Here is an 11,949-nt window from a genome sequence, read left to right as displayed (position 1 = left end):
TCTTCATATTTTTATTTGAAAGGTCTATATTAAATGTTAATTTTCCCTAGCTCACATATGAATCAATTTATATTTCACTGAATCTAAGTTTTAATTAAAGAGTCTGTCCTCTAATGATTATGGGGAAGGAGTGGAACTTACAGTTAACTTACCTTCTGAGTTTTGAATTTTGAACGTATCTTCTTAGAATCTCTGAGTAAACTGGGGACTCTACTTTGCTTCTGTGGCTCCTTTCCCAACTTTTCAAGGCTCCTACTACAGAGAGTTTCCTATTTCATCTATTAAGCTTTTATGTAATTATCTTGTGCTTATCTATGTCTGAATGATTATTATAGGTTTATTTTATATTTGAATATTTTGTAGGGTTTTCTCTCATAACTTTTTGGCCATTTCTAAATCATGAAAGTATTTGAAATTTGAGAAAGAAGGAAGTTTAGTGTGACAAAAAAAGAGCTATTGGGACCAGCAGTTGGCATAATGGCTATGTTGCTGGACTCCCATGTAGTCGACTACGGTTCGAGTCCCAGACCCGGTGGCTTAAACTCACACCAGGTGCGTGTGCGTGCATGCCCAAGATCCCAAGAGAAGAATGGAGGAGAAGGGATTGCGGTGTGGCTATCTCCCCTGGGTGGGGGGTAATTTCTCACTTTCTGTCTCTCTTTCTGGTGAGCGCATGTGCCTATAGCAAAAAACCCTCCAAAAAAAAAAAAAAGCTCTTTTTATTTTTAAACAAAGAAACAACAAGAGAGATTTCTCTAAGAAGATAATAGCTCAGGCTTCATTGTCTATCAGTTGGAGATTCTACAGAATAGCTCTTTTAGTAAATTTATATTAGGCGTTCTTTGTTGCAATTTTCTCACATTTCCTCTTGTTTATCCTTTCATATGCTTTTAGATAATATAGTTAAAAAGAACTATGTATTATATTTTGAGTGAAAATCCATCAAATGAAAAACTTAGATTGAGAATGATTGGCAGCTCTGTGATATTCAAAATTCCCTTTCCAGTTCATGTGATATTGGCAAATTTATTGTGTGTTTTTTTTTTAATTAAATTCTGCATAATTAAGAACCTGTAATGATGGAGGAAGATCTTCAAAATAGCCAAGGATTTATTTCACAGTCTATTACTTTTTCTGCTCACTCAATTAAGTACCACAAGAGCCAATATAAAAGATACATTTTTTAAAAAGTTCAGTATAGGGGACAGTCAGAGATGTGGTGGTCAAAGCAGATGAATCCCATATGTTCGACTGAGTAGTTCAAGTCCCAGACCTGACAGCTTGGGAAACATCAGGCACATGTACATTCAGGCCCAAAAATCCAGAAAGGAGAAATAGAGGAAAAGGAATTGTGATACAACCATCCCCCATGGGGAGTGTGTGCTCTCTCTCGCTGGTGATAGCACACACCCTGTAGCAAATTAAGCAGAAATATACATTCAGATCTGGAAATTTGAACATTGACTAGATCTTTGATAACTTTAAGGAATTATTTTTAATGTGTTAGTTGTGCCAACAGTATTTTGTTTACATTATTTAAAAATATAGGTTTATATGTTTATCTTTTAGACAGATAAATAGTTCTTTTTTAATCACAGTTTTGCTTTCCACAATTCCAGTACAACCATCATCAGAAAATATTAATTAGAAAATTCCAGGAAAAAATTCATAAATTTTAAATTGCATGAATTTGAGTGACATGATAAAACTTCACTCTGTCTCATTAAGGGAGTAAAGCATCCCTTTGCCCAAAATATCCACTCTGTATTTGCTGCCTGCCCATTAGTTACTTAGCTGGTTTAGATTGAGGAAATGTAGTATACATGCAGATTTCAGCACTATCTATGGCTTCAGGTATCCACTGGGATATTGAAATATATCCTCCATGGGTAAGGGGGATACTGAATACTGAAATATGATATCTGAGGTTTGCTTTAAACTTATATAAAGTAGAAAGTATATAGGGGAGTGAAACAAGATTGGCCATGAGTTGGGGATTATTGTAGCTGGTAATTGTTGGGCTTATTTTATTATCTTTTCTTTTGTATGTATTTGAAATTTTCCATAATAAAAGTAAAACAAAGACATGGTGAATGTCAAAGGAAAGAAAAATAAGTAATTATGAGATATATAGTTACCTATACTTATAACCACAGGGGAAAAAAATACTTATAAAAATGGATTTGAGGAATCAGTAGTTAGCGTAATGGCTGTGTTGGCTGGACTCCCACGTAGTAGACCAGGGTTCAAGGTCCAGACCCAGTGGCTTAAACTCAGGCCAGGCGCATGCGTGTGCTTGCCTAGGATCCTGAGAGTAGAGTGGAGGAGAAGGGATTGCGGCATGGCTATCCCTCCTGGGGGGTGATTTCTTGCTTTCTGTCTCTCTGTCTTTCTGTCTTTCTGGCGAGTGCACACACCCTATAGCAAAAAAAAATCTCTCCAAGAAAAAAAGAAAAGATGGGATAATGATAACTACTTCATAGGATTTTAAAAAAATGGATTTGATTGTTCCTGCCCACATAACTTAACCACTTTAACTTTGGATCTTAAGAAAAACTGTAAAGTAGGTTCTGTTTATATTCTTTATTTCCTTGTGTCTTCTTTCTTCATCTTTGTTCAAGTTTTCCTTCTTCTTGTGCACATTGTGGTCCTGATCACCTTTTTACGTTCAAAATTGTCAGTCATATACAAATACTGAGTCAGAGATTAATTTGTCTCTATTAATGTACAAGAGCATAACACTTTCGGAAACTCTCAGGCTTAAGAGTCAGAGAATAGATCTGGTAGAGTATTAGAAAAGCAACTTGAGCATTTTTTTAAAAAATCACTGGTAGAAATGTGCAGTGTTTGCTGGAACATTTGAAGAAAACGTTTTAGAGTTCAAATGAAAAACACTGTTGGTGCCAGCAGGTGGCCTGGAGGTTAAAGTGACTGGATCCCACATGTCCAATTTCATGGTATATGTCCAGGACACTGTGGCTTAAAAAATCACACAGGGTGCTTGTGTGTTTGTGCCCAAAATCCAGAGAGGAGAGTAGAGAAGGGATTGTAACATGGCCATCCCCTCTGGAGAGGGAGGTAATTTCTCACTCTCCCTTTCTTTTCTATTTCTGGTGAGCACACATGCCTTACAGCAAAAACTGGAAAAAGAAAAAAAAAAAAAAGAAAAAAAAAACTAAATAAATAAAAACAACTTAAAAGCATTATTGATTTACTTAAGGAATTTAGAGTCTAGGTTTAAGGAAAGTAAAAACTTAAAATTCTAACAGAAAACAGATGATATTCAAAATGAGTAAATCAAAAAAGTAGTAATATTAGCACATTATCTAGAAAGGAAAAAAAAACTATTAACAGATCTGATTAAAATAAAGACTAACAAATCACAGTAGTTTCTTCTGGGAGATGGGATACTTTGGGATAAAAATGAGTAACATTGAACAGTTGTCTTAGTCCATTTTTGAATTGCTAATGAATAATTGACACTGGGTGATCTAAAAATAGAAATAGTGATTTACTTGCAAAACCCATGACTCTGGTGGCTGGAATGTCTAAATGCATCACAGAAATGGAAGGTCGAACTTTTAGCAGAGTGGAGTATGGTCTCCATCCATGAGTTACTCTGCTTTGTTATAGTCTCATTTCCTCCCATTATAAACATCACAGGAACTCAATCTTGGAAGCCCCTCCCTGATGGCCTTATCACATCCAGAGGCCCCACCCTAGGATACAATGAAGGGATGATGTTTTCACTTAACAAATTACATTTATTCAATAGTCAAGTCCCAACACGTGAGTTTGAGGGGAGACATCCAAACTATGACAACTGTCGTACTTCATTATAAGCCGTTCCGTAGTACAATCTGATTTTTGACAATGTTTTTGTTTTATTTTAATAAAAATAAAGTTAAATATTAAAAACAAATGACCAGGGCCAGTCAATGGTATGGTAGTTAAGACAGCTATATTCCACATGGCTCACTGCATGGTTTGAGACCTGGGCCTGATGGCTGGACAAAAAATACCAGTCATGTGTACTTGAGGCCTAAAACCCTGAGAAGAGAATGGAGGAAAAGGGATTGCAGTGTGGCCACCACCTTGGGGGATACTTTCTGATTCTCTCTCTCTCTCCTTCTCTCTCTTTCTCTCTGTCTCTTTAGAGAGTGCACATACTCTATAAGTAAATTAAAAATAAACAAGCAACTGACGTATTAGTAGATTTATTCTAAAAAGGCATCAAAAGGAGACAAAACTAATGAAATTAGTCCTAATTAAGAGTATGGGGGCCAGCAGGTGGCAGGGATAGTGATTAAGGTGCTGGATTCCCACATGACCAACTGCAGTTCAAGTCTCAGACCTGATGGCTTGAAAATCATCCTGGGTGCTTGTGTGTGCATGCCCAAGAGGAGAATGGAAGATAAGGGACTGTGGCATGGCCATCCACCCAGGGAGTGATTTCTCCCTTCCCACTGTGTCTCTGGTGAGCACATGTACCCTATGGCAAAAACCTTTAAAAACAAAAGTATTATATTGAATGTGGGAGGTGTCTAGCTTTATTCTCTTACATGTTCATATCCATTTGTCACAGCACAAATTGTTGAAAATACTATTCTTACTTTTATTAAATTATCCTGCCCCTCTATTTTTGTTGTTATTGTCGCTGTTGTTTTTAGACTTTTACTATAAGGTGCGAGCACTTGCCAAAGAGACAGAGAGACAGAAACGGAGAAATCACTCCCCAGGGGAGATGGCCACGTCACAGTCCCTTCTCCATTCTCCTCTTGGAATCTTGGGCTTACACGCACACATACCTGGTATGAGTTTTAAGCCACCAGGTCCAGGACTCCAACTGCAGTCAACTATGTGGGAGTCCAGTGATGTAACCATTATGCCATCTGCTGGTCCCAAATTATTATTGCCACTCATGGAAAATCAGTTATCATAAATTTATGGGTTTATTTCTGGACTCTTATATGTCTGTCTATATGCTGATATGACACAATTGTGATTAGCTTTTTAGTAAGTTTTTAAAATAAATGCAAGTTTTCCAATTTTGTTCTTGTCTTTGAGTATTGTTTTGATTATTCTGAGTCCCTGGGGTTTTCATATGAATTTTAGGATCAGCTTCTTAGTTTCTGGGATGGGGAAAGGCAGCTAAGGTTTTGGTAGGGATTGCATTAAATCTGTAGATCAATTTTGGGAATGTTGCCATCTTAACAGTATTAAGTCTTCCAGTACATGAGCATGGGATGTCTTTTCATTTATTTTGATCTTTTTCATTCTTTCCATTATGTTTTATTGTTTCAGTGCATAAATTACGCATTTCTCTTTTTTTTCCTCAATATTTTATTGTTTTTGGTACTGCTTGTGAAAGAAATTATTTTCTTAATTTCATTTGTGGATTACATGTTCGTAGTGTATAGAAATGCATCTGATTTTTGTAGATTGACCTTGCTCCCTAAAGTCTTGGTGAACTCTTTTACTCTATTATATTTTTTGTGAATTAGTATTTTCCATGTATAAGATTGTATCTACAAGTAGAGTTAGTTATACTTACTCATATCCAATTTGGGTGCTATTTATTTATTTATTTATTTTTGCCTAACTGTCTTTGCTAGAACCTGTAGTACAAAGTTGAATAGAAATAGCAAGAGTGGATTTCCTTGTCTTATTCCTGACTTTATGAGGAAAACATCTAGTCTTTCTTCACTAAGTATGATGTTTTTCACGGTTGTCCTTTATCAGGTTAAGGAATTTCCCTCTACTTCAAGTTTGATCAGTGTTTCTATGATGAAAGCATTTTAAATATTGCCAGATGTTTTTTCTTTGTCTTTTGAGATATACTTTGGTTTCTATTCTTAGATGATTAAAGATTTCTATATTTATAAAGGATATTATCTTTAATTTTCTTTTAATTGGGTTTAGTATCAGGGCGATTGGGCACAAAATGAGTTGGGAAGTGTGCCCTTCTCTTCTTTTTGCGGCGGGGAGTATGATATATGTAATATTTTAAATTCCTTAAATATGTAAAGGAATTCACCAGTTAAGTCTGGTTCTGTTATTATGGGAAGTTTTTGATTACTAGTTCCGTCTTTTTACTATTTCAAAGTCTATTCAGAGTTTATATTTCTTCTTGAGTAATGTTTTTAAATGTAAAATAATTAAACATAACTTAAAGCAGGTTTAAAGTTGTAAGCTTATATAGGGTACTCTGATAAAGACCAAATTACATATAAAAATATATCCTGCTCTTAATTCATGGGAAGTCAACTTGAAACTCAAACTATTTAACAATAAGTTGTTTAAACATAATTTTAAAAGAGTGTTGCTACTGTCTTTTTATTTGCATTATTTATAGTCTTACTCTACAGTGGCCTTGAAGTTAAGTTGCTTTTTGTTGTTGTTTTTTTTTATGTTGCTTTTATCTCAGCAGCAATGCAGCAAGTTTTGGAAAACCTTACGGAGCTGCCCTCATCTACAGGAGCAGAAGAAATAGACCTAATTTTCCTCAAGGGGATTATGGAGAATCCTATTGTAAAATCACTTGCTAAGGTATATTGGTTTATTCATAAGATTACTAAATTATTTTGAAAATTGTTTTTACAGAAGTCTTTTCAGATATGATTATCTTAGAATGTGGTTGATATACCTTAGGCTTAGTTAACACATAGTAATAACTCTAATCACATAATGCAGTCTCAGTGCATAGAAAATTAGGCTGCTTTTGCCTTTTCTCTTCTGACTTAAAATATAGGTTGGAATAACTCTTAGTTTGAGCCTAATACCTTTAAGGTTGAGAGAACTCATAATGCACAGCTGTATAATAATGTATAATAATGGGACTTATAATAAAGATCCTGGTCCTGCCTCCATTTTCAAGGTACTGATTTTCTTCTTTTACATGACACATGTACTTGTTTCTATTTAAGTTCTTGGCTTGTTTTTTCTAGTACTTTTTTGAAATACTATCTTTTCTTACATAACCCTAGTATTTTAAGTGTTTCCATAGTCAACCCCAGGGTAATCTCTTTTAACTCATTCATAAATACACTCTTACAACCACTTTTTGAGCACAGTTTTATTTCACATATACTCTTTCTCTATAATCATTCATATAAACACGGCTGAAGCTTAGTGTATTACGTACTTCATAACCCTACTATCCCAAATGATTCTAGAGTTTTAAGAATCTAAGCCACACCCTTCTCTGACCTTTATTAGCCATCTTGTCATTCCTTTTGCTTTCCTAAAATGTTGATTTCACCCTCTTCTGTAACCCTTTATTAGCCACACTATATAACTTGTTTTCTGCTAAGACTTCTGAAAAAAAACATACCTTTTACACAATTTTCTTTTCTCTGTCTCCTACAACACAGATGTATGGGTGTTTAGTCTAAAGAACTCTAGTGGAGAGGGGAGGCAGCAAGTGGTGTAGTGGTTAAACATTGGACTCCCATGTGATCACCTGTGGTCTGTGTCCCAGACCAGGTGGCTTGAAACCCAGGCTGAATGTATGTGTGTGTGCGTGCCCAAAATCTTGAGGGGAGAATGGAGGAGAGGGGATTGCAGCAAGGCCATCCTCCCTGGGTGGTGATTTCTCATTTTCTGTTTCTCTGTCTCTCTGGCAAGTGCATGTGCCCTAGTAGCAAAAATCTTTCAAAAGAAAGAGAAAGAACTTTAGCAGGTAAAAATGTATTGTTTTCTGGGGCCACTGATACCTTTCAGAAGATCATCTTGTCTGTTGTTATCAACAAATAAAATAAGCAGATTCTCAGTAAATAAAAGCAATGATAGTTCAATACTCATGCTATGTAGGTAAAGAAATCCCAGGAGTAAGGGAAGACTTCTGCTTCTAAGAAAGACATAGTCACATCCGGCCAGCACTCTTAGTACAGCCGGGGGGATGGGGGAAGAGGCATACATTGCTAGATGTGCAGGGAGGCATAAACATTTTGACTAATAATCCTTAGAAAAACTGCAGAGGTACTTGCATAGACAGTCTTTTTAGAGTTTATAATGGATTTAAAAATGACATTACATTTTTTAATAGAAGAATAGAAAGGAAAAAAATAAAAATATAAACTATTACTTGAACACATGAATCAAAAGTAATTTAATGGACATTGTAGCACTGAGAAATACAGTATCGAGAATTAGCTTATATGATGAGTTTAGTAGAAGACTAGATATAGCTAAATAGGCAGTTATTGAATTTGAAAACAGGTCAGTAGAAAACATCTAAACTGATAGGCAGTTATTGAATTTGAAAACAGGTCAGTAGAAAACATCTAAACTGAAATTGATAGAGAAAAAATAATGAAAAGGAAAAAAAAAGAACAGAATATGTAAGACATACTCCAGACGTCTAATATGCATATAATTAATATCCTAGGAAGAGGGGTGAAGGAAGAAGAAATAGTTGAAAATACAGTCACCAAGAATTTTTAAAACAAATGAGTAATGTCAACTGATATATTAAAGGAGCCAAGTGATTTCTTTGGAAGGAGAAATACATAGAAAAACATACCTAAGAACATTGTAGTCAAACTCCTGAAAAATCAAAGACAAACTGAAAGTTTGTAAAGCAACCAGAGGAAATAAAGATACATTACATTTAAGGGGAAACAATAAGATAGGAAACAATAAAACAGAAACTATGGAAGCTGTAACAGAGTGGATTTAGATTTTTTAAAATGCTTAAAGGGAAACACTACCAACCTCAAAAACCCTCTCAAGTGAAAGCAACATCAGAAACGAAAGCAAAATAGGGGCCAGATGATGGTGCAGTGGTAAAATGTGATCCTCTTCAAGGCTCTCTCACATGGAAAGGTTCCTAGTTCATGTCCAGAAACCTCCATGAGTCCAGCAGACACACGTGTGCCTGTTATTCAGGGCTGACTAAAGGCTGGGTGTAGATCATGGCCTTGAAACCTTATCAGGGATGGTGTCTTACCCTCCTTTTCTCTCTTCCTCTTCTCCGCTCCCCCTTCTTTCTGTTTCTGTCATTTGTTCATGGAAGTAATAAATTAATTAATTCTTTTTAAAAAGAAAGGAAAATATTTTCCCAGACAAAATACAAAGATTGATCTTTCTTTATTCTACATGAAATGTAAGAGGAAGTTATTTTGACAGAGTGACAAATGGAATATAACACAGATTTTAAGATATAATAATGATAATGTGTGACATTTATAACACATATGTAAATAAAATGTGTGAAGATAATATTCCAAAAGGAGGGAGAAACTTACTGAGTCGAATAGTTGAAAGACTCTCATTCTTTAAGAAGTGATAAAAGTAATGGCTTAAGGTAGAGTATAAAATGTCAGGAATGCATATTAGAATCTCTAGATGAACTACCAAAAGTAAAATGATAAGAATGAATGTATTTTACCCAAGCCATAAGGGAGTAAACATACTCTGGAATTACACTCACCCCAGAAACAACTAAACAAACCCAAACTAAAGGGGGAAAAAAGCTATCCTCAGACACAGGAGTGTGATCCCTGAGACAAAGGAAACAAATGAGGTGGTACTATGAAACTATCCAGAGATAGTCTCTAGGATGTACTGCAGAAGATAAAACACAGAACACTGAAGTCTTGATATATAGCTTGGAATCCTAGGAGATGAGGGCGACTGGGATATATAGGCAAAACATCAAAGAGGAGGAAGTTGAACACAGAAAGATGTGGGGAAATCTCTAGAAGATCTCCAAAATGAAACTAGAGACAAAAATGGAGATGTGCAGAAGGACACTCTTAATTCTTTGGCTGAGTATTGACCTGCATGTAAGGAAAGTAAACCTCAGAGTCCAAAGAAAGATCCATGGGAAAACAGTAGACCCAACAGTTTCCACAGCTTACAAAGGACAAAATTTACATCCAGTGCGTTGTAGGAGACTGACCTCAGAGACTAGTGCAGATCACAGCAGAAGTAAACTAAAAATTAACCACAAAGTTATTTGAAAAATTTCCAAATATCTGTAAATTTAATAACATGTTTCTAAATAAACATGAGTCAAGAAAGAAATCACAAACATTGAAAATATTTTGAACTGAGTGGAAATATGTATCAGAACATGGGGGAATGCAGCAAAGTAATACTTGAAGGAAAATGTCTATATTTAAAAAGAGCAGTATCTTAAGTCCATGATCTAAGAATTAGTCATAAGAAAATAGAAAATGGAGTGCCAGCAGGTGGTGTGGTCAAGGCACTGTATTCCCACATGGCTGACAACAGTTCAAGCCCTAGACCCATAGGCTTGAAAAGTCACACTGGGTATGTGTGTTTGTGAGCCCAAAATCCTAAGAGGAGAATGGAAGAGAAGAGATTATGGTGTGGCCATTCCTCTTGGGAAGTGATTTCTCACTTTCTCTCTCTCTGTCTCTGTCTCTCTGTCTGATAGGCACACACATCTTATGGCAAAAAACCTGAAAGAAAAAAGAAAAGAAAAAACAAATAGCAAATTAACCCAAGATAAGCAGAAAAAAGTAAACAATAAGCATAGGCATGAAAAAGACAAAATTAAAGACAATAAATACAAATTTTAATATATCAGTAAAATTGATATACCTCCAGCTAGGTACTAATGACCAGTATCAAGAGTGAAAAAGAGGACATAAAATCCAAAAGACATTGCAAAGATAAAAAATACTAAGAACAAAGTGAAGCTATTGTAGTATTACCCTGAATATCAAAAACAGAGCCAAGAATGTTTCAGGGAAAGAATACAGAGTAGTATACCTAGTGAATATAGACTTGAAATCCTTAAGAAAATATTGGCAAAAGAAGTATAGCAATATACAAAAGGGTAATACCTCATTACTAAGTTTTGTCTAAAGCAAAAATACAAGATTGCCTTAACATTTCAAAACTAACGGCTATAAATTACCTTTTTAACAGACATCATATGAAAACCCATTTGTGTTAATAGTTGCAGGAAAAACATTTTACAAAATTGGACATACATTTCTGATTAAAATTCAGCAAATCTAGGATAGAAGGAAACTACCTCAACATGATGAAGGACATCTACTAAAAACAAAGCAAAACAAAACACATGCATAGCATGTGAAAGTATAATATATGTAAGAATCTTAATATATACAAGATAATATATACAAGAATATATATAAGAATCTTAATTGCATATTGCTAAGTGAAAGAAGCCAAACTGAAAAGGTTACACTGTATGACTCCAATTATGTGACATCCTTGAAAAACCAAGAACAATAGAGACAAGGTTAAAAATCACTAGTTTCTAGGGTTTTGAAAGGTGGATAGTAGGATATAAAGGGATGGAGAGAGCTCTCGGGGGATTTAGCTGGTAGATGGTGAAAGCATGATCAGCCCTCCAACCATGGGCGGCTGAGAGCCTGGTCCTTAACGTGGTCCATCCTGGACCTTTCTTGTCCCAGAGTTACAATGTGGATGTGAAATGACTGTTCTAACCCACTTCACAGAAGATTGTTGACATACTCATTGGGAGGATTCCAGTAGCCTGACTTGCAAAATGCTTCAGGTTCAAAGAATTTTCTTTTGTAAAAACTTCAACAAGGTGGCTGCTAGAAGTGCTTAACGTACTTCCCTCTCAAGATAAAAGGACCAAACAAAGAATAAGCAGCTGATATTCATTGCTATCTTCAAGGGAGAGTGTTGAAGTGCATTGTGGCTGTGGTAGAGATACCACAATGCACAGAGACTCAGGCAGGTTTTGTAGAGAGGGGAGCAAAACACTCAGCATCTCCTACCCTATCGCCCCAGTCAAGATCAACTAGGAACTAGAAGGGACTTCTTGTTCTGGAAAAAGAATAAGCAAGAAGCCCTCAGCAGTCCCATTTACACCTTGGACAACTGAATTTTACCACATTCTATACCCCTCACAGTCCCAGAGCCCAATTTAGGGAGTGACCAGGGGTTGTCCACACTGCTGAATTACCACAGGGAAAG

The 11,949-nt window shown here is 35.7% G+C and overlaps 1 protein-coding gene across 6 annotated transcripts in view; it reads left to right on the top strand.

Annotated features, from left to right (window-relative positions):
• Nucleotides 1–11,949, top strand: part of PALS2 (protein associated with LIN7 2, MAGUK p55 family member) — a 147,613-nt gene that overhangs the window by 58,829 nt on the left and 76,835 nt on the right. For 3 of the 6 annotated variants that reach the window (XM_006162403.3, XM_027765928.1, XM_006162406.3), the window contains one exon: nt 6,428–6,549. In XM_006162403.3, coding sequence (XP_006162465.1) covers nt 6,428–6,549 — 122 coding nt within the window. The remainder of the gene's footprint in view (nt 1–6,427; nt 6,550–11,949) is intronic. The other 3 variants (XM_006162404.3, XM_014593225.2, XM_027765929.1) reach the window with 1 other exon arrangement.

The sequence above is a fragment of the Tupaia chinensis genome, unplaced genomic scaffold (assembly GCF_000334495.1).
Source record: "Tupaia chinensis unplaced genomic scaffold, TupChi_1.0 Scaffold139943_1, whole genome shotgun sequence".
Taxonomy (NCBI): Eukaryota; Metazoa; Chordata; class Mammalia; order Scandentia; family Tupaiidae; genus Tupaia; species Tupaia belangeri.
Note: the sequence above shows the minus strand (reverse complement) of the source record. Positions and strands in the feature narration are given on the sequence as shown.